The 23,307-nt window shown below is 38.5% G+C and overlaps 2 protein-coding genes across 3 annotated transcripts; both read right to left on the minus strand.

Moving 5' to 3' along the window:
• Window positions 1–675: 675 nt before the first annotated feature.
• On the minus strand, window positions 676–22,510 carry LOC106181411 (protein SSUH2 homolog). Of its 2 annotated transcripts, none has more exons than XM_087014693.1 (12): window positions 22,289–22,510; window positions 20,945–21,045; window positions 20,402–20,476; window positions 19,222–19,294; window positions 18,611–18,740; window positions 5,111–5,171; window positions 4,708–4,832; window positions 4,388–4,450; window positions 3,944–4,047; window positions 3,392–3,484; window positions 2,844–3,051; window positions 676–2,435 (listed from the first exon to the last, which is right to left on the minus strand). In XM_087014693.1, exons 1-12 carry the CDS (start codon window positions 22,309–22,311, stop codon window positions 2,289–2,291), a joined length of 1,203 nt encoding a protein of 400 aa, XP_086870819.1. In that variant the 5' UTR covers window positions 22,312–22,510; the 3' UTR covers window positions 676–2,288. The 2 variants fall into 2 exon arrangements, with proteins under 2 accessions (XP_086870819.1, XP_086870818.1); XM_087014692.1 differs by lacking the exon at window positions 22,289–22,510 and adding an exon at window positions 21,520–21,696.
• Window positions 6,511–17,441, minus strand: LOC147761151 (uncharacterized). The gene is made up of 2 exons (XM_087014690.1): window positions 17,174–17,441; window positions 6,511–9,880 (listed from the first exon to the last, which is right to left on the minus strand). The coding sequence occupies exon 2, from the start codon at window positions 9,800–9,802 to the stop codon at window positions 7,586–7,588; it is 2,217 nt and encodes a 738-aa protein (XP_086870816.1). The 5' UTR covers window positions 9,803–9,880; window positions 17,174–17,441; the 3' UTR covers window positions 6,511–7,585.
• Window positions 22,511–23,307: the final 797 nt, after the last annotated feature.

The raw sequence follows: 23,307 nt of genomic DNA on the forward strand, positions 1-23,307 counted from the left end.
GTACCTGATTGTAAAGGTTCATTGTAACAGTAAAACTGAAGGCAAAAATATTACTTTTTTTAACAGTTAAAAAAAGGAGGGCTAACCAATCTCCAGTCAGTTTAGTCACTGTTTTGTTTCATGTAGAAGTCAAATAGCTGAAACTTAATTTCGATGTGGAATGTGTATTTTAGTTCATTTCTCCATCATTTAAAGTAACTACACATGAATGTAAACCAGCACTAGGAATACTGACCTTAACTTAAAGGGATAATAACTCTTCGTAGGAGATCTATATTTCACAATCAAAACATTGTGAATAACTCTACGATAATAATTTTACGACAAAAACAGCAGTTATAGCTATTATTCTGATATCTAAGCTTGTCTTCAGATCACGTGACCTCCATTGATGGCTATACTCTGTAATAGTCTCTTAAGAGATTTTAACAAAAAACCAAACTTTTTAGAAAAAAACCAGGGACTAACTTTGAATGTAAAAATGGATTCATTAACCATTGGTAAGTAAGGGAAAATTGTTGTTTACTCCAGGAAAATTCATTTTTTGGCCAAAACGAAGAGTTATTATTGCTTTAATATGCAATCTCCCCTGAGAATACAAAGCAAACATAATTACAAATATATTAAATGAAATCCAATTTCACTCGCATGTCAATGAGTAAAAGATGAAACAAATACTTTGCAAATCAATCATTTTATTGATAGGACAATGCAATACTGGCTTCTTCTCTGGACATATCCATGAGTTGGATACTACGTTATCATAAAGTCTACCTATCAAAATATGTAGTTCCTAACATCTTAAGACTGATACACAGTATCAAAGTCTAACCAGAAGACTACTTAATACTGGCCAGTAAAATATTAAAGATCTGGACAGTAATAACTGCCAAAGTACTGGATACATTGAAGCATTGATCAACAAGCAATAATACTCTCTTTGACAGCTACTCTTGAAATAGTGGCAAAAGTTGGCAGGATTTACAGTCTTCATTTTGATCATTTTTTTAAATGGTCTAGTAAAAGCAATGAAGAACTACAAGCTATGTTTTCAGGATTTTCAGTTTTTACAACTTTCACCCATGTGGACATCATTTACAAGAAAAAAGAAAGTACCAGTATAAGTGATAGTGTATGCCTTGGGTTAGTTCTGATATCAATTACACTGACTTATCCAACATCATTTAATCACAAATGACAGACTTCCTTTTCAATTAAACAGTTTAAATTTATAACATATCTGGCAGACTGCTATACATTCTGGTTTAATAAAGCATCCTCGGTAAACACTATCAACTGCAAGCATAGATCGGTTCATTTTCAGATTTTAATTTTTCAACAACATAAATAGTTAAGACTAAGCAACACATTCCACAAGGCAACATGTTTGTGCATTATACAGTATTCTAAGGCACAGTTACAAATGTATATCCTAGCCTTGGTCAATCCACAATGAAAGTGATTATTTTTAAATAAAACTTAAAAGTCATGACAGTGCACAACCCACACATCTTGTGTAATATTTGCATAATTTTGGCTCGAGTCATAATATTTTGCTTTTTTGTATGATGACTCTCTCCAACATGGAAAGAAATTGGCAGTCATTCAAAAGTGATAAAACACAGTTCTATAAATATTACACAAAATGCTTGTTTCACTGACCTGACTCAAATGACCACTTTCTTGTGGAATGACCCACCTTTTAATTGTAAACAATGACTACCAAAAATGAATGTCTTTTCACATTTCTGTGATGTGTATACTGTCTAGTACATTTTGATAAAGACATTCACAAATACTATTTAAAATTGGAGATAAAGTTGTAAACACTGACCACTTAAAAAAATAACATCTTCCCATGATTCTCTGATGTGTATATTGTCTAGCCCATTCCTGATAAAGACATTTACATATAGCATTTAAATAATTGGAGATATGGTTGCTTTTACAAAAAAAAAAAATGAACTGAATGAGAAACCCCATCCTAATACTTCCCCTTCTCCAGTTGTAAGTATGGATTCAGTTTTGACAATTGCAAGGACTCTGGATTTGAAACAAATTTACCCCATTTCATCATTGACCCCCTTCTCCCAACACATGCAATCAAAACGCCAAGAAACATTGTCCTTATGTGATGGTGCACCCACACCAAGAAAACTTGTCTCCCAGATAATGGGCCACCCACATAAAAAACCCAGTCTCTTTTGTGGTGGTGCACCCACATCAAGAAACCCAGTCTTCTATATGATGGTGCACCCATGTCAAAAAAAAAAAAAAGGAACAGTTTTCTATAGGATGGTGCACCCGCAGCAGCAGGACTGTGGATAGTTGGACGTCCACACCTTGTTCTCAAAGCCATATACAAAGAAGTTGTAGTCTTTTCCCTTCCAGGTGTACAGGCTTTCTGTCACTGGGATGATACGCACTTGGTGACGCTGGAATCAAGTACATAAGAATAAATGCTCTCAGGAAGTAATGGATTCCAACAATGCAATAGATGGCTTCAAAAACACATTCATGAAAAGATTTCACAGCCGAATCTAAAATCCTGCTTTGTTTTCAACTTAATATAGTTCAGCAGCTTGGTACATAAGTAACATACAATTGAGAACCTGTATACACATAAACCAAAATACAATTCTGCTGAGATGGCTTTGTCAGCTAGAGCTTAAGGGAAACACAAGGGGATTTTTTTTGCTTTTATTTCTTTTTTCTTTTCTTTTATTATTTTTATTTTTTGTTCTATTTATTTATTTTTTTGCATAATGATCAAGAAAAGCACAATCGCCATAAATAAGAGCTGTGCTCACACCAAAGACAATTCACTTTGAGTTACTCCCTACCTGCAACAAAATCCTCTCCATCTGGAACTGTGTGTTGTGTCTCTCTACCAGTTGTTGGGATGCCTGGTTGATGGTTGCATCTGGGAAGTGGTTGATGGGCCAGACACGAGGAAGTTCCTCCTCGAAGGCCACCTGCCCAGTCACTGACCGGATCAGTTCATCGGGCAGGGATGTACGCTCTACGATGTGGTCATTCATGTTGTTGGTCCTGAAAAGGGCATGTCACTTTAATTTTTCTGAATTTTTAAAAAAATTATTGTTTGAATATAATCAAATACAAATAGAAAAGTTTTTATAAGTGGTGAAAAATGTAATACATAACTTGTTTAATATCTCAAAATAAACTACACACAAAATTTAGCAGATATTCCATGAACTCGAAACCCATCTGTGGCTGAAATAATTTTTTAGCATTTTGTAGTCAGGAGGAAGTAAATTAGATCTTTAATAATGAATTCTTTTAATCATCAGCTGTGTTAATTGTTAAAGTAAATAAAAGTTGATTCTGGTGCTGTATTCATCCTGTTTCCACACACATGCCTACTTACCATGTGATGGTCAAGCGTATGAAGCACTTTAAGTTCCCCTTGGCATCACAGGTACGGCAGGGGACTTGACCATGGCCATGACACACGTGACATCTGAGAGAGAGAGAGAGAGAGAGAGAGAGATAATTTAAATGTCATTATACATGAAATGTTTACCCTGTGATAGGTACACAGGTGATTTGAGGCATATCACCCACCTGATGCACACACAAACATGTCCCACTCATAATACGAGTCATATGCAACCACGTGCATGCACACACACACTCACTTTAAGCATAATGCAAGGACAACTACAGGTTACACATTTTCAGTATACTAAATTGTCTAACAAAAGCTACAACTGTATGAGAGATTCTCTGATCACAGGCACTGAAAATGTTCATGTTTTCTTAATATGAGCCCTTTGCACAAAATGTTCTCTTTCAAGTAGTGCCAAAAAACTCAAGGAAGAAAAACCAATGCTACAGACGCTTAGGTCTATCCATGACATAAAATTTTGGCATTAGGCCTACCTGGCATTCCACACATAACATAAAACTTTGATATTACCTGGCATTCCCAGAGCCATGACAGACATGACAAGTGTGGTGATGGTGGTGTCCATCCTCGTAACGCTCCACGGTCCCATGTCCGTGACAGTGGTGGCAGTGACTCTGGGGGAAAAATGTGAAGCTTGCATGAAAACTACTGCTCAATAAACATTTATAAAGTACTTTTTTAATGAAATGTATAATAGCATTATCTAGTACAATAATAAAATGTTTTACTTGTGATACTTTGCTACATAAAAATTTTAGAAGAAAATTGTGAATAAAAATTATCATTTTCTTATTATAAGGTAATTTATGAGAATCTTGAGAAAGAATCACAATCTTTTTTCATTAGCTTGAGCAACTAGTAAATAAAAGTTCAACCATAATGTCATAAATAATCCATTTCGATAGAATGTAGAGTTTGCAGCATGCTAATACAGACAAGTTTTTCTTTACTTACATGTCCACAGCCATGGCAATGGTGGCATCTCACACGACCGTTCCCAATACAGTCATGGCATGGCTGAAATGTTAATTAATGTCATTATGTCCTTATGTCTAAGTTGGTCTTCCACAACAACTTTTTCAAATGTTTTAGATGTTAAGCCACAGTCTTTGCCTTTGAAATCAATGCTGATTAACAGTTGTGCTTCTGATATTCTAGTACATATGTACTATATGTATGTACATACAAGTATATATATTTTACCCGTAATACAGTAAATGGCAGAGAGAGAGAGAGAGAGAGAGAGAGAGAGAGAGAGAGAGAGAGAGAGATACCTTGACAGAGGCAGTGTGTGGGACCTCCACATGAGAGTGTTGGGTCTTGAACTTTGTGGGTGGTTGCACCTGTATGTCCCAGGGGCCTGGGGCAGGGCCGTTATGTGGGCCGTCAATTGGCTGTCCTGTTATAATGAAAAATTAGGCAATTACTATGAATGATAGCAATTACAATTAGCAAAAATGAATTTAACTGAATTTTAAATAATCTTCTAGTGCATAGGTTTTTTATAATGTCTCTTAATTGTACATTGACGATGACTATAGAAGTACATTTGTCAAAATTGCTAAATACGACATCCTGCACAAATGTACAAAGTGAGATAAAAAATGGAAATATCCCTTTTAAAATTTTGAATTTTCATACACCTTCAGTTGTTACTGTTAAACTGAATATACAAACCTATGTAAGGCTCATATGCCCAAGATGTCTGTCGTTTCTCGGTGAAGGTCTCCAATGTGTACTGGAAAATTCAAACATGATAATTAGAGTAAAAAGTAAATCAGTCATTCTTTGCTAGTGGTGCACTGCAGGGGGGCCATAACAAGAATGTTATTTAAATTTAGATAGCCAACCAAATTCTCATGACATCGTTGTGTATGTTTCAATAACAAATCAAAGAAGCTGCATGAGCAAGGAGGATGTTGTTATAAAAGCAAAAAAATAGAAAAAGCAGAAAATATATCGAAATAACCCTCAAAATGGCGTCCTTTTTTGTGGAATTTTGACCCTACCTCTATTTAAGAACAGTTTGTTTAGGGTTTGAATGGATTATTGAAGCAGGAAATACATCTACTGCAAGAAGATATAATAAACAGAATGTGCAAATTGTTATTTAAATAACAATTTATTTGAAGTCACTGAAAAATGATCACAAAATTAGCTTAACTTACGATACATGCGGTGTCCCACCCCGATGAAAATTTCATCTAATCCTATCTTTCCGTATTAAAACTGTTCAATCGTCCAAAGTAGTATGTCGGTTAGTTTGTGTCACGAAGTCCATGATAATATCAGTTTTCTTAAGAATTTCACATTTATTGCTCAGCAAGGTCGATTTTTCTTCACCGCGTCCCAATATAACGTTCGCAACGCTGAAACTTGAGAGATCGATTTTTATCAGACGACTTTAAAATGCCGCGTGAAAATTATACATCGATAGCGATCTTCTTCCATACTCACTAACTGATGACGTCTTACACACGAATGGCTTCTTTTGCACACTAAAAAAAACAGCTCAAACTGGCGGGTGGCCCATTCTGATAACATATCACGCAATGACGCTGTCGAGATAGGATGCAGGGCACAGGTGTAATTCCCTCGATTTAACCGTCACAGGATTGTTTATTGGGATCTTCTTTGTATGAAGGTGAGAAATAATGAGTTTCGTTTCATTTTTCTTCAATTGTTTCAACATATTTGTGTACCGATTGATTTTTACCATTCTATAAGTAGGGTGACTTCGTCTGAACTTTCGTTTTGCATCTGTTTCACATGGGGGACTAAAGGTCATATTGAACATGGTGACGCGGTGATACCGTATTCATGTTCTCTTGTTCTCGAAAACTCAATCATCGAAATTGAATTACTTTTTTTAGTTTTGTCTTAAATTAAGCTGCTACACTGTATTCCGTGCGTTTAAAATTTAACCGTCTGTAAAAACAGCAATAATGGATTACTAGCAACACTTACGTTACGCAATGAAGCACCGAAAATGGGTGAAGAAAATGTGTCTCAGTAATGCGTGTTTGCCACTCATAATGCACTGTACTTTGTTTGAATAAGCAATAAACTATTTGTGATCTTAGGTTATCCATTTAAAGTATTCACTGTGTCTACTTACTGAATTGGTGAGTGATCGCTGTCTATTGTTATGCTCTTTGATAGAATTGTAGATGGATCGTCAATCTAGACACGTCCGGTACGGAGTGCAGAATATTAGACAATGATCTGTGACAGTTGTGATGTCACAATAGTGACGATCTCCTGCAGGGGGCGTGCTGTCCCCACCTGGCCTAGCTCACTCACCTGAGGTGGCCTATCTTGGCACATGAAGAGCAGACCAGGTGGAGGAAGGAAAAAACTCCGATCACAACATTCCCCCCACTTTTATTAAAAAGAGCCGAAAAAAGGTAAAGTTTTTTCCCAGTAATAGCAATACATGTTTAAACATGTAAAAATATTTTTCAATAACAATGGCTTCCAGCCTCGATCAGACTGACGTTAATGCTAACGACATCACCTAAGTGATAGTCTGACGAGAAAAAATATAGGATTAAACTGTGACAACTGTTGATTCAGCAGTTAGTCACATCACTGATACAGTGATAGTCTATCCACAAAAATAAATACTGGAAAGCCGAAAAATGAAATCAAAAATTTGGGGACATTCCTAGGATTTGGCGGAAGATCAGAATACTAAATAAATAATAAAATGGAAATAAATAAACACTTGTGCTGGTGCACTGTACCTAGTACAGAGTAATAAACTGTGCTGCGGTGCTGTATTGCGTCCTGCAATATAGTGCTTCTGAAATACACATATTTGTGTACATAACTTGACAAGTGATATATATATATATAAGTGCTACAGGTGCCATTGTGCTCTTGTGCATCTTTGTATCTGTAAATGATATATAAATAAATAATGAATGATAATCAAATAAAGAAATGAATAAGGTGAAAATGGGCCCACTGATGGTAACTTTCATAGCTCCGATGATCTCCCGGATCAGGAAGAGGAGAGGGGCTTCAGTGAAATTTGAATTTAGTAAGTACTAAGAAGAAATAGTTTTCATAATTTTCTAGAAATTTTTTAATTGTCCAAAAAAGAAGTAATTTTGTCATATTTTCAATTTTTGTTTTCCAAATTCCTGGTTACTCCCTTTTATACAAGGAAGTACCATTTTGTGTAGTAATTTTTAAAATATGAGAGACATCCACCCCTCTGTGCCCCGCCAATATCTCTGCCGTTTCATAGAGAATAAAGGGTGTTGAATGGCCCCCCTTTTTGCGAGCGAAATAGGGGGCATCTGACTCCAAAAGAAGTTTGGAGTCAGGCACCGCCCTAAGTGCTGCTAGTTGATTTTTGTTAAAGGTGGCAGCAACCCGGGTGAAACCGAAAAAGGTATTTGGTTGCTGCCTTCCCCAAATTTCCAGAAGGGGCTTTGTGCCTGTAAAGCAGTGAAAATGGATCCTCTGGGACTGCGGAACGCCACACAGTTTCAGATGAAACAAAAGAGATCTTATGGCGAACTCACAGTCTCCAGAGTCTCCCCTCACTCCCCTACAGTGCACAACCAGGACATGCCTGGCCTCTAGAAAAGGCAGAAGTCTGTGGAGCAACTCAACCTGATCCTGCCATTTAGACATGGCTTCAGTGTGGTCGAAACCTACCTCGCCAAAAGCTGTTACTAGCGGCATCTTAACCAACTCTGAGAAAGCCTTAATTGCCTGGTCCAGATTGCCCTGAGAAAGCTTGCCGGCTAGCCTCGGGTGAAAACCAATAGCTACATACTCGATCCCAGACAGAGTGGAAAGATACCCCTTAGTAGGATATGTCTTGGGATCGCAGTAAATAGCTACAGTTCCCACCAACTCTACCTCTTTCCCAGAGCAAACAGGAAGCAAACCCTTAAGACCCTCTAACTTGCCAGAGTATGGAAGACCAAAGGCAGCCAGGGTTCTATCTAGATGATAGTGACTATCGAAAGCTTGCCTCCCTGACTTACTTTGTTCCCCCGCCTCCAGACAAGTTTCTGGCCTGGTGAACCCTTGAATCCACAACGACCTCTGCTGCTCCGTTATAGAAGCAGACAGCTGTGTCAGGACTCTCCAATCCACCAGGACCCCGACAGAGTTAGCTGGGTATAAGGTGAAACGCACTGGGACCGGTTTATTGAGAAATTTACAGAAATTTTCCATGGCAGTAATTTGGATTGAAGAAAAAGTGCCATGGGCTAAATTTAATTTATCTGGAAGAGCCGAAATGAACTGGTATAAAGTGTCTAGTTCTTTTTTAAAACCAAAAATGAAGAAAGTAAGCATCTCCAGTGCTTTAACCATTACACCCAAGATGTTGGGCTCAGGATTGGCGCGCTCATCAAAGATAGACGGGACATGCAGCCCCAGCGAATGCTGCCTGAGCATCTGCTCATTAAGTTTCACCCCACACCCAGGGACCACACATTGCATCTCAGAGTGATCTTTCCTGGCCCTTTTGGGGTCAGGTCCAACCACTCCGGATGGTGTCTGGCTAGACCTTTTCGGTTCCCTGGTTGTAGGATGAGACAGCTCCACTGACTCAACATGCCCATCCACCCCAGACTTTGCAGCAACCAACCCCTTGCCAGGTTTCTTGCCACGCCTCCACCAAGGAGCTCTCTTCTTCCCCTTACGCTTACTGCCCCCCATGGGCTCAGATGGTACAGGCCCAGGAACAGGAACTTGGATCCCTGTTGGAGCAGCAGCTTCAGGGAGGTGTGAACCTGAAGAAGAGGAGATAGAAAAGTTGAAAGGGATGGCGGTATTTTGCAGCAGTGATGCGCCTGGCATAGGAGTTTCCGGAGCAGCTGGAGGTTTCACGCTGGATTTGGCCTCCCTTGGGACTCCAAGAAGTCTGTCCTCCTCAATGGAGTCCAGACTGGAGTTGGGGTCGATGTTACTTGACCCCACACCAAGTTCAGCCTCATCCAATTGCGATTCCACCTCCATAGGCTGGACCGTGCCACTCCCATCGACCACCTGGGTTATGAGTGTAATGTTTGGGTCCTTCCCAAGCCTGAAATCACGAGTTTTTTGTCCATCGTACTCCACGGAGGGAGCAGATTTCAAAACTCGTGCAGGAGGGGTGAAATTTTTTGGGAAGGCGCCAAACATTCTTCTCAATCCAGTTTTTAGACGCAAGCCCACTAGATTGTAGTTGGTAGGCCACTTGCTGCAACCATGCCAGAGACATGGCATACCTACCGGGAGCACGAAGCTCCTTTTTATAAATGGTAGCCATCCCAGCCACCAGTGTTTTGAAGTAGCTGCTGTGATCTTCCCCAGGCAGAGCCTGGGCCAAATCCTGGACAAACTGGGTTCCAGGGACATCTATAGGTGAACAATGCTGTAATCTGAGTGAAGTCTCCTTCACAACAGGTGCTACTTCCGTGATAGTATTGGCCATATCTGTAATAACAATGAAAAATAATTATTAGATTTGACATTTTACACACTTGTATTTATCAATGTTTATCGCTTCGGTAGAAGTGACATTGACGCAGGATCCATGATACCATTCATGACAGTAATCACATTGAATCATGAATCTGCCCTGATAAGGCTCCCTGCAAATACAGTATGGTGTCAAATCTTCTTCCTCACTGTTACTCGAGTGCTGAAATTGTTCATCAGAAGTTAAATATTCTGTAATCCATGAGGGTACATTTCTGTCCCTACAGGGCATGAGCCTGTCATGGTTAATTACAAAGATTGCATTTTTTAGCTTCACTCGATACAGATAGCCAGATAATTTCTTTACAATGATGGCGGGTCCTTTCCATGGTGAACACAATTTTCGTGATTTGCCTTTAGTTGTTGCTGTATCCAAAACATAAACCAAATCCTTTTCAGCATAAGGTCCAAGCAGGATTTTAAGGTCATAGTCACGTTTCATGCGTTTTGAAGTTGTTTTTAAATTGGCTCTTGCTGTAATATGAGCTAATTTCATTTTTTGTACTAACTTTGAAATGTATTCACCATAGTCAGTTTCTTTTGATTTCAGATTTGGGAACATAATTTGGGCTGGAGTACTGACCTCCCTCCCAAGCATGAGCATATTAGGGGTATACCCCGTACTTCTGTTTACAGAAGCACGCAACGCGCCTGCAATTTGCTGGACATATTTATCCCATTCACCCTGATTTTTACCCAAAAAACACCGTACGGCATCCATCAGGGTACGATTGAACCTTTCAACCTGTCCATTTGCAGACGGTCGGTACGGAGTAGTGCGTGATTTGTGTATATGTAAAGCCCTACACAAATCCCCGAACAATTGACTTTCAAAATTCCGTCCCTGATCAGAAAAAAGTTGATAGGGATAACCGAACCTAGAAAAGAAACAGTCAATTGCTGCTTTCGCGGTCACTTCGGCCGTTTGAGAAGGCAACGGTACGCACTCTACCCACTTTGTGAATTGATCAACCATGACCAAACAATGCTCATTACCTTTTGCTGTTTTAGGTAGCGGTCCCAAGAAATCAATATGAACCCGTTCCATCGGAGCACCTGCAACATATTCAGTCAGGGGGACTCTTCCGTAACACCCTTTTTTCTTATTTTTATTACAGATGTCACAACTCATGACATAATTGGCTATTTCTTTGCTCATATGGGGCCAGTAAAATTTTTCTTTGATTTTTGTTTTTGTTCTAGCCACTCCTTGGTGACCAGCTGAAGGGATATCATGATGTAACTTGAAAACAGAATTTTTTAATGATTCTGGGATGACTAATTTTAGATCTTTGCTTTCCTCTTCAGTTTTGAAAATGACTCCATGATGTAATTTGAATAATTCTTTATTCAGCCAGTAAGTTTTGGAGATTGGGCTTGATCGGAAGAGTACACCCTGTTCTGGGGTATTCCCATTGTATAACCACTCTCGTAAAATGTTAAGCTCAGGGTCTTTTGCTTGTTCAGTTTTTAATTTTTCCATAGAAAAACCCCAACACTGAGGAATATCCGGGTTTGGATTTGACCTCGCCTCCGGACCACACGCATTTATTTCTACATGAGATTCCTCAGGTTGCAGAGCGACATCGGTAGAGAGGGCTACAATTTTTTCTAGAAGACTATAGAAAAGATGTTCCGGACCCGTTTCTCGTCCCAGATTGACTGTATTTAATGAGGATGTCAGATCGCGTTGACTTTTTGTAGATTTACCAGTAAATTTGGATGACAATTTTTTCTTTTCTGTTAAATTGACCGCTTCATCGACGTCACCGAAAAAACTCCCCCAGTTTTCATGGGCTCTGACGCAATAACTACATCCTCCGCAAGGTAAATTTTCCGGCTTTATTCCCGCAATATACTCGTTACACGGTGCCAAATTGTCGGGTATTCGAGACAACGAATCAGCATTGCTATGCTTAGCTCCGGCACGATGTTGTACGATCATATTGAATTGCGAAAGCTCTTCTATCCACCTCGCGAGTTGACCTTGAGGCTCCTTAAACCTCAGTAACCATGTCAGACTTGAATGATCGGTGCGAACGGTAAATATTCGGCCCAAAAGATAATACCTGAATTGTCTGGTAAATCTCACGATAGCCAAAAGCTCTTTTCGCGTGGTGCAATAATTCTTTTGTTCGGGAGTTAACGCGTAGCTGCCGTACGCAATTACTTTCTCCTCGCCGTTTTGCACTTGTATTAACTCTGCACCAATCGAGTGATTTGAAGCGTCGGTATCTAAAATAAACGGATCGTTTGCGTTTGGTAACGATAAGACTGGTGGTGTAGTCAATGCCGTTTTGAGCGCTTCGAAAGATTGAGCTTGATCTGGTCCCCATTCAAAGGCATGTTTACCTTTAATTTTGTTCAGAGGGTGGGATATTTCCGCAAAATTTTTTATAAAAGTTCGGTGATAATTTGCCAATCCTAAGAACCTTTCAACGTCCTTAGAACAAGTGGGTTGTGGCCAAGAAGTTACAACTTCAATATCCTTAGGGCTCATTTTCATGGTGTTATTAGAAACAATCCGCCCCAGGAATTCAACTTCTTTTTGAAACAAAACGCACTTTTTTGGCTTTAATTTGATACCGAACTGGCGAAATCTTCCCAAAGCCTCTTTCAAATTTTCTAAATGATTTTCAAAGGACTTCCCCATTACCAAAATGTCGTCCAAAAATGCCAAAACTGTTTTCCATGTCAACCCCTTCATAAGTAAATTGACTACTCGGGAGAAAGTCGCAGGAGCATTGGTCAAGCCGAAACCCATACGGACATGTTCGAATAATCCGTATTTCGTGATAAAAGCTGTTTTATGCCTATCTTCGGGTTTAATTTTGACTTGCCAATACGCAGAATTGGCATCTAACTTCGAAAACCAGATGTTTCCCGACAGAGTATCTTTGCAATCTTCCATTAATGGTAATGGATACGTGTCTTTGACCGTGACATTGTTCAAGGCGCGATAATCGATGCACCATCGGACGGAACCGTCACGTTTTCTAATTAAAACTGGTGCTGATGCCCACTCTGACGTAGACTCTTGGATGACCCCGGCTTTTAACATTTTTGTTAATAATGCCTCCTCTTCTTGAATAAAACACGCGGGAGTTCGCCGCATACGCGTTTTAAGAGGTTTGGCATTCCCGGTATCGATACCATGCTCGATGGCACTAAACCGACCAAGGTCATACTCGTCTCTAGCAAAAACATCCTGAAATTCAGATAGAACATTCTTTAATTTTTTACTCTGAATTTTGTTTAAATTCCTCGTTGATGTTTCATAAACCACATTAACATGGTCAGGAATTTCTGATGATTTGCTAGCGACGCGTCCAGAAGAATCTTGTCCGGCGTGAACGTCACCAGCGATTTGTTTAAAATTCCGCACCTGAGGTGACCCCTTTACAGGTGACTTGAAAATTTCGGTGTTAATTTTTTCTTCAACGAACCCCTTTCCGGCAGATGGGGCACTTAAAGGGCCCTGAGTACTTCCACCCACCTTCAGAAGTTGTTTACTTTTTATGTCATTTTTAAATCGGGCACTTGTTTTAGGGATGTTCTCAAAATTAGGGGAATTAACACCAGAAACCCCAGTAGAATTTAATCCCACAAGCTTTGTCTTATTTGGGTACACACCTGTTCTAGGGATTTTACTAGTTCTAGGAGTGTAAATTGAATGCTCCACTGGTAAATTGAATCCCACAAGTGTGTTTGTAGAATCCCTACCGGTTCTAGGGACGGCTGATTTTACACGAGTAATTTCAGGTAATCCCACCAGTAGATCGGTAGTCATTGTCTCATCAGTGGTACTGACAACACGAGCGCTGGATTGGTCAATTTTAGTAGACCCCCCTCCCACTCGATGTAAACCGAAGTGCGAAACAGGGTTTTCTAAAATTTCCGAAACTTCGCAAGCCGTAGCGACCACATGACCCCTTTTTAATTTTTTAAATTGATCTGATGGATTTAAGAGGCACACGACTGGTTTTGATTTTTCGGACAAGACAGTTCTCGGTATTAGTAGTCCCTCTTCTTCTTTACCCTCGACGACGTATTTTTCTAACTTTTCGTCGATCTCGCACGTTATCCTTAGTGCTGAATTTGGGGGTACTACTACATTTCGTGAAACGCTAACCCGAGCTATTTTAATGTCTTGTGCACGCGACTCCGTTTGCTGCATAGGTATGTCGCGCCCTTCTATTTGGATGTAACCCAAATTACAATGCACGCTCGCATTAAACTGGGCAATTAGATCGTGGCCTAACAAAAAATCGTCATGTATCGGCGCTACTAGAACAGATTCCTTGATTTTGAAACGATCTAGTTCGATGGAAATTGGCTCGCAAACACGAGTTTCGATTTGTGTATTCCCTGCCGCAAGAGTAAGACTGTAATATTTCTTGAGCGACGGTTTATTTTTTATTTGCTCGAATATTTTTTCAGCCATGACAGAAACTTGCGCACCGGTGTCAACTTTGGCCATTACATGTACACCCGCCACTACCAAAGGAACGAATGAAGATCGAAAAACCCCAAGTTCATCAATTACAGGATTTTGACCACATTCTAACTCGGAATGATGAGGACGATGCAATGTTTCCATTACGGGGATAGTATTGTCAACGGTTCGTGTTTGAGACAATGAAGTCACGATGGTTTCACCCGTTTTGTGACCGGTTTCAGTCGGGTTTCCAAGGTTACGGTCATTTCCCTTGGACCCTTCTAGTTTAAATGAGTTGGATTCGTTATATCAGCCCGTGCTTGTTGTTTTTCAGCATTTTTTCTTTGTAAGAATTTTTTATATTTTAGGCAATTTCGTTTAAAATGGCCCTTTCCTTTACAGAAAAAACACACAGGTGTTGTTTTAGGTGTGAATTTCCGGACCAAGCGTTCAACCATAGATTCCAACTCTGCCATTGAATTAAACTGAATTGTATTCAATTTAGGTGACTGGCTAACGCGTTTTTCCACGATGAATTCAACAAGTTGTTCTACATTTTCAGTTGGAAATTGCCGATTTTCATCAGCTGTTAAATTTAGAGAACTAATTTGTAATTCATCACGATTTTTTCGTGTTGGTTTTTGAATATGTGATGATTTGTAGACTTGCTGATAATCCACCATGTAGGTCATTGCCTCGCTGATGCTTGCTGGGTGTTTTAAACGAGTATAACGCCCGGCATCCTGATCAATACAGCCCTGACAAAATTTGGATATTGTTTCTTTTGTTCTAAAGGATTCTGATTCATCAGGATAAGCGTCTTTGGCCAATAACAAAACACGGCACAGCCATTTATTCAAGGTTTCGTTGGGAGATTGAACTGCTGTATGAAATGCCAAACGAGCTGAATCGGGATGTTTTTTAATTCCGAATACTGAATCCATTTCACTCATTAAGGCTGAATACGTCATGTTTTTATTTGCTCTGAGATTGGTGTTATACAAAGCCAAAGCCTCGCCTTCCAGACTCCATAAAAGGTAATCTAGACACTCATTTTCCGACCACTCTTTCACTTGGCGATAACTGTCAAATCTGTTTTTAAAAGACTCCCAGTTTTCACAATTTCCGTCAAAAGACAATTTTTTGGGTAAATCACTGGGGTCCCCTCTGTCCTTTTTATTTTTAGGACGTACTGTTTTTGGTACTCTAAAATATTCATTTTCACTTTCATCGCTTTCGGGAAGAAGTGGTTCGTCGCGGAAAACGGGAGACGAAATTCTATGGCGTGTATGATGTTTCTCTATTGAACTCGGCCGGTAATCATGTTTACGTTCGACTGTATCAGCAACATTATGCTCAACGTTAAGTTGCCGCCGTCCGGGCGTAGGAACATGAATCTGTGGCAGATCATAATTCGAAACAACCCGATGGACAGACGGAGCTGGTCGCCGACTACTTTCCCTACCAGTCGGTAAAGAAGTAACAGTCTCGGAATTTATGACACGGCCTGGAGGCTTTACATGCGCGGAAGAAGTTGTATGATCTTTGTTATCGACACGCAGCCTCTCAATAGGCAGAGCAAAAAGATCGTATTCAGGGTCTAAAGTGGCTGGCTGTGAAGTGAAAGTTCTGGGGTCCAAAGCTGAGTGAGAACGTAATTTTGTTTTTGGTTTGATAAATTGCTGCTCAGTTGTTGATTTTGAACGAGCTTTTAATTTTAAATATGTTGGTGGAGAATAAGTTGCAGCTTTTTGAATGTTTTTACTGCGTGCAATTTTTTCTTGTTGATTAATTTCCTCACCCACTTTGAGAATTCTTTCAAATTCTGCCCTATAGCTTTCAGCAGCCGCTCTTCCTTCATTATGAATGTAGGAAGTCACTTTAGAAGTTTTCATTTTGGGTTTTTGACTTTTTTCGGTGGATAATATACTAGAATCGAGGTCACCCACGTCGACTTCAGATTCGAATTCACTTCTGTGAGTACTGCCAAAAGAGAGATTTTCAATTACATTTGATCCAAGATTGGATCCACAAATCTCCAAAATGTTGGATCTGGTCACGGGGATCCCATGTTCTCTAGCATATATTATCCTTTCTGCACGTTTAGGACCTATACCTGGCAGCGTAACGAGCTCATCGTAAGTAGCACGATTGACTGGCAACCTTGATGCACTCGCCATTGTACATTTGAAAGCAAAAAATAAATTGATTCAAAATAATTTCACTTATCAAAGCACAATACACTACCAAGCTTATAGTGAAATTCGCTATAAATAGATTCCCAAAACGTACAATGAGTTCAAATTTGGAAAACAAAGACTTTGGTACACAACGCAATAAATTGAAATCAGACAGAAATTCTGTTCAGAATTCCGCCTAAAATACAAAAGAATAAATAACAACAACACAGAAGTCAGTATTTTATTCTTTAAATAAACTAAATAAACAAAGAAACCAAAGTATTACGTGTGCACCTTAGTCTTGGAAAATTTCGGTAGAGATCGTAACAATGCACAGGATAATGAGACCAACGTCTCCTTTATATCACCGACCTTTTCACGTAAGTACTGAAAAATAACGTAGATGTGCAGGAAAATCAGTGTCTCCTGATGCGGTGACCTTTACGATCCAAAATTGAAACAACAATTTTGACCGCCGCTCCACCCAATTATTCAAATGGATGTTAGACAAAGGAATTTCCCGCGCAAACTACTTTCAGCTAGATCGCAGCGAAAACTAAGCTTTAGGCCCGCAAATATACAAGTTACGAATGCCTTGTCGCCAATAAAGTATTCACTGTGTCTACTTACTGAATTGGTGAGTGATCGCTGTCTATTGTTATGCTCTTTGATAGAATTGTAGATGGATCGTCAATCTAGACACGTCCGGTACGGAGTGCAGAATATTAGACAATGATCTGTGACAGTTGTGATGTCACAATAGTGACGATCTCCTGCAGGGGGCGTGCTGTCCCCACCTGGCCTAGCTCACTCACCTGAGGTGGCCTATCTTGGCACATGAAGAGCAGACCAGGTGGAGGAAGGAAAAAACTCCGATCACAACACATTGTTCGTTATCAGAGTTAACAGATTCTTTGTGTGAATTTTTTTCAGAATCCCAAGAGTGGATGCCTTAGTGAGCACAGAACAGATATCACCATTGGTCTACATATGTCAGGAAGAATGTTATAATTATGAACTTTGTGTTACACTGAACTTCATTTTGTTAAATTTTGTATTTAACTGAACTTTTTTGTGTTAAAATAATAATAAAAAAATAATAGTTCTGATAAAAAACTACAATCTGGAACATTCTTTAGATCAACTTTGTTCAGTGTGTGTCCCATATGACAGAGTTACAGTAAATAAAATATGTGCATTATTCCTCTGTGTTTGTCAATTCCATTTTAAAAGCATGTGAAAGTGGTGTGCCCCTCATGAATGAAGTGTGTATGGATAATAGCAAAAATATTGTTATTATTTACATGATTATAAAAAGTTTTTGTACCCGCGTCAATAACGTTACCGTGACCCACATATTCACCATTTTTATTAATTATGAAATGTGGATTAAATTCTTCAAAACCAGTTTTGAAGCATTGAGACAACACCCCCTTATGATTTAAACTAAAACTGAAAACATTCCATTAGACTTTCATTAGTTTGTGCAAAATATATTACCCAGGGTAACGCGTCTTGGATTTGGTGGGTATAGCTGTTCAACTGTCCTGTGTGCCCTAAAAAGGGCAGCTGCTGTTTCCCTTTTTATGAAATGATAAACTGTGATGGTGTAGCTATCACATCGCAAAATTACAGCTTCCCAGAGAAAGTTTGAAATTTTCGGTCAAATTCAACATTTTGTAACCACTAGCAAAGAATGACAGAAATAGACTTGGTAGTCTAAATGTTGTGTGGTGTTGGCGTAAGACACGAAAGCTGAAAGTTTGAGCTTGTGCTTAGCATTTTTTTAAATTTGTTATACGCTATTTCTTGATGAAAATGTTGTTTGATAAAAAATGATAATCAACACCATGTGTTCAGGATGGAGTTACCTATTAGACTGACATATACTACTGTGAGTGGTACTAGTACTACTCACAGAACAATAATACAACAGATGAGAGTATTAGTAAATGGAGGAGGTTAGAGGAGATTATTCCACCATCATTTTTAGGTTCTAACATATTTCAATGAGATTTTTCCCCAGCATGAATTCTTAAAACAACATCAACATGACAAAGAGCTCACGTGGAATGCACTGCTAGACTGTAGGTCTCTAAACACCATCTCCTTAGCAGTGCCGCTACCGTAGCAACAGTGCTCGGCCACATACTGCAACATGGCTTCACGGGCCTGTTCCTCTGTTATCACAGGTACGCTGAAGTAAGAAAGAAAATACTGTACATACTGTGTTTGCTATCGGGGGTAGTGCTGGCAATTTTTTTTTTTTTTTTTGCTAACCCAAGTAACTACTATTTTGTCATTTTTTTTCCTCCAAATGGTCAATCCCATTTTTTAGCTGATTGAAGTTATCTTTAGCATTTGGCTAAATTGGCAAGTACCAGGTTCTGGTAATATGCAGTATCAATCTTTGAAGATTTTTTTCTATATTACGCATAGAAAAATAATATAAATTGTTGTGGTCCTGCCCAGACAAAGAGATAATACACTAAAAATAAATAATTAAATATATTTTTTTTTACAAATGACAGTAAATGCCTATATTCATTAACTGTATCACAAATGACTACAAATACATGGATAAATAAAATTCCAAACGAAGCAGTTCTTAATTTTTATTTTTCTTAGAAATAATGATTGATGAAGAATTAATTTCACAGGAATTGCCCTCCACTTACTTCTGTATATCTCTCCTCTCAGGGGGTGGACCCTGTGCCACAGCATCTGCATATGCTGGCGGGGGAGCAGCAGCTGAGGAAAATCATCAAGACAAACTATATGGACAGCGTATACCAGTGCGAGTAGGCAGAAATAAACTCCAAAGCAGCACCATTTATGTTATTTGTCACTTAAAATAAAACAAGCTTATCATTTACTGAACTATAATGTTTCTTGCAAAAATTCCTTATAATATTATTAAAAATTGGCAATTATGAACATGTCGCAATCATAGCAGCCTCAAATGTAACATATCTTTCAGTTATTTAATATTTTATACCAAATGCCATGACAGGTACTGGTATGAGAGAAAAGTTTTTCAAGTACCTCCAGATTTTTAAAATCATTCCTTGGGATAATGCATGTCTACTGTATATTTACATTTTTTCATAATTACATAAATTTACAATAAGGTACTTATTTATCAAACAAATAAAGAATCACAACAGTTTTACAGTACTGGGTCACAAAGTCCTCAAAGCCAATCCTGTTTGAATACACGTCATTTCATATATATATATATATATATGGACCTTCCCATTCAGTTGAAATGACCTTGACCAGTTCAACATTGATCCAAGGGGGTGTGAACTAAGCAAATACCAGGACAATACTGATAATATACATATTATCTCAAGCCCATACACTGCCACCACCACTGAGCCCTTATCTTAAGATGCACTTGGGTATATCCACTTTGAAATACATGAACCCATTCAGATACTGTAACTTGAGAAGGGTCACAGTAATCAATAGGTCACACACATACCAATAATATACATGTTAGAATGGTGAAAATATCAATCAACATTCCATTCAGTTATAAGGGCTAGTTTTACAAAAGGAATGTAACCGTACCAGTACGTTTTGGGCCAAGTGTTCGTAAAACAAGCTAAGACCAATATGACAAAACCGATCTTACTAATTAAATGGGATGGCTATCTCATTCTGGTATTCAAAGTCTCAGTCTCAATAAATAAATAAATAAATAAATAAATAAATAAATAAAATTAAAAAAAAAACACTTTTTGTGAAACAGAACCCACCAAACACGTTTTAAACATTGTAATCTGGTCAAAAAATGTTCCAGTGTGTGTTCACACACCTGTAATCATTATGTAAGGACACCTGTCAACCTACCCGCATTAAATCCCACATTTTCATAGCCAGCAACATGGTCCATCTTCTCTAAGGGAGGAGCTGTAGCTGCTGCTGCTGTAGACAGATAATGAATTTTTATAGATTTATTTTTTCAATAAAATATGGGAGCCAGACAATGCTTTATCATTAACAATTTATTCTTGGTTCTTTGTTTACTGTTAAAGCGCCACCCAAAACTAAACTTGGGTAAAAACAGTGAGAAATTTAACTGTTTTTGAACATATATCATTAATTGGATAAAAATCTTATTAATTCAAACAGCTAAACCACAAGAGTGAAGCATCACAAATATACAATGTTCCTGTATTGTTTTTCTAGTGCTTCAATGTAAGCAAGAATAATTTCATCTGCTATAACAATACATGTAAATGTACATCATTCAAAATTCAATATGGTGTTATTTACTTACAATCTATTAAAATTACTAATTAAAATAATAATTTAAGCAGGCAAGATATACTATATCAAGTGCTTTCTGTATTAGAGGATATAGCATTACATAAAGCAAGTTTCCGTGATTACCCTGATCTGGTCCCTGCTGTCCTGGGGGTGCACCCCCTGGGGCTGCCAAAGAACCCTGGGGGTATGGGGGTTGTGGCTGACCTGGACCATAGCCTTGGTGTCTGGAAAGAAAAGACAACATATTGTCATTTAAATTTACTGAGAAAACAAGCCTTTACTTTTTGATCACATCTTATATATGTAAGGGTTCTCATGAAAGGAATTTAGTTCATTGGTCTTTGAACTAACAGCCCGAATTTTAATTAAGGGGTGGGATGGGGGGGGGATAGAGGACGGGAAGTAAATTGAAAACATTCACCTATCACACCTAAAAAAAAAAAAAAAAGAAAAAAAAAACAATTGATTTTCTATGATGAAGATAAGTAATTTTCTCATATGGAAAGCAAGAAATCATAGAGTAACTGCATCAATATTAATTCACCTATTCGTTTCATATATTCTGGCTTCTCAGCATGCCACATATACAAACCCGGATGTAACATTCCCGCTAACTGCAGCACAGATATTTAAAGAATGTGAAGTTAGCTGGCAATCTAACACGATAAAAACTCTATGGTAAAAAAAAAAATGCCCACCCTGTATTTGAGTAACCTCCTGACGCAAGTGGGTTCAGCAGAGGCTGTCTTTCGCCAGACATCTCCTAATTTATGCTAAACTGTTTTGAACGCCAAAAATGAATTTAAGAAAATCTGTTTCTGCTTCCTCTTTCCTCGCTGGTCTTGGTGCTCAGAAGGGAAAAATACCCGATACAGGTGCTTGCAGTACATGACGCAAGGTGGCACCCAAATAGCTAAGTTAATCATTAATCCAATATTTGAAAGAGGGTAGATTATCAATCGACTTTATATCGTCTACAGGTATCTGTCGCACGTGATCATGGCTTTTGACTATCTTTACTAGTAGAGTAATATAACACGTACGGTACATGTACTAGTGCATTGTCCTTCTGCAGTGGGCCAGTAGGTCAACCTGACCAAGACATATTAAAGAATATACATGTATACCTAACTATAGAGCTACATGTACATGTATACACAACCTACTGATATTATAAAAAAGTCAACCAATGGACAACCACTAAAATTGGCTAGATGTTATTTTAACAACCCAAAACCGAAACAGGAAGATCTGAGAAAATGGCAACTGCAGATATATAGCCTTATAGGCCTATATAAAAAATTGACTGTAGGATAAACTGAATTGCACAACATTTACCACCGACATTCTGCAGATATGACATACCGCACAAGAACCAAGCGTCAATTTAGCTGTTGCAGATATAAATACAAAATGACAGCACACATATACACACAAACACACGTCTCATATTAACTGTACACTTACTGCTGCTGCGCCATCATTGACATGACTGCCCTACTATCGTCCAACCAATGCTTTCTTCTCTTTATAGTGACCCAGTTAAAAACAAAATAGGCTAGATCTTGATAACAGCTCAATATCTGAGGGGGAGGGGCTGGTAAAGCACTGAATTTCTTTGCGCTGATCACACACTGCCCGGTTTAAAAAGAATGCAAAATGCAGTGGATTTCTCTTATATATATGCCTTTACATAATGCTAATTATAGGCCTACATAAAATACAACATAGGAATATCCGTATTCATCCTTAACCGCAAAGATCCAATTCAGTTTTTTAACCCATATGAGGCTTTTTAGCCTATTTTTGGCTTTTCCTCTCAGTAGCGCACGTACGTGAGTTCTATAAAACGTTCAGGTAGGCCTAGAACAAGAGCACGCGCTTACGTTGAGTTGAAAGAATGTGACCTTTTTTAACTGCAAAACGGGAGTGGGGCGCTGAATGAAGATCGACTGTCAAGCACTTATCTCGTGAGTGCAGAAGCCAGATGGAATTGCACATCCACACGAAATTATCGTTGAGGAAAAAGATGCGGACGCTTGTCTAAAAATGAAGCACTTTAGATCGATTTGATCTTCGTGACGTAAACAGTCATGTTTAAGGGTAAAAAAATATCTAAATCTAATAAATGTAAAATGAAATAAAAATGTGCATTATTATCAAGAGAACGAAATCTTGCAGCGAGAAATGGCAAAAAGTTGTCGAGAAAAAGGACAGGCTAGTTGGACAGAAACGGGCAGATGGGCAAGACGGAAAAGTATTGAAAACGCGACGAATCCCTGTTTTGATGGTTTGATTACCCTGTTATTCGAGCCAAAAAATTCCCGCCCTTACCTTGAAAACCACTTCAATTTATCTCAGGTAAGAATCAATAATAATAGTTTATAGTACATAAACAACAATGATAAAAAACATCACCATAATAAACTTTATATTTCCAAAAAAATCAGAATTTTGATAAGATCATTTTAAAAGTTTATTGAATA

This window comes from Lingula anatina, chromosome 6 (assembly GCF_051362555.1).
Source record: "Lingula anatina isolate TDL-2025a chromosome 6, LinAna3.0, whole genome shotgun sequence".
NCBI classification, from domain to species: domain Eukaryota; kingdom Metazoa; phylum Brachiopoda; class Lingulata; order Lingulida; family Lingulidae; genus Lingula; species Lingula anatina.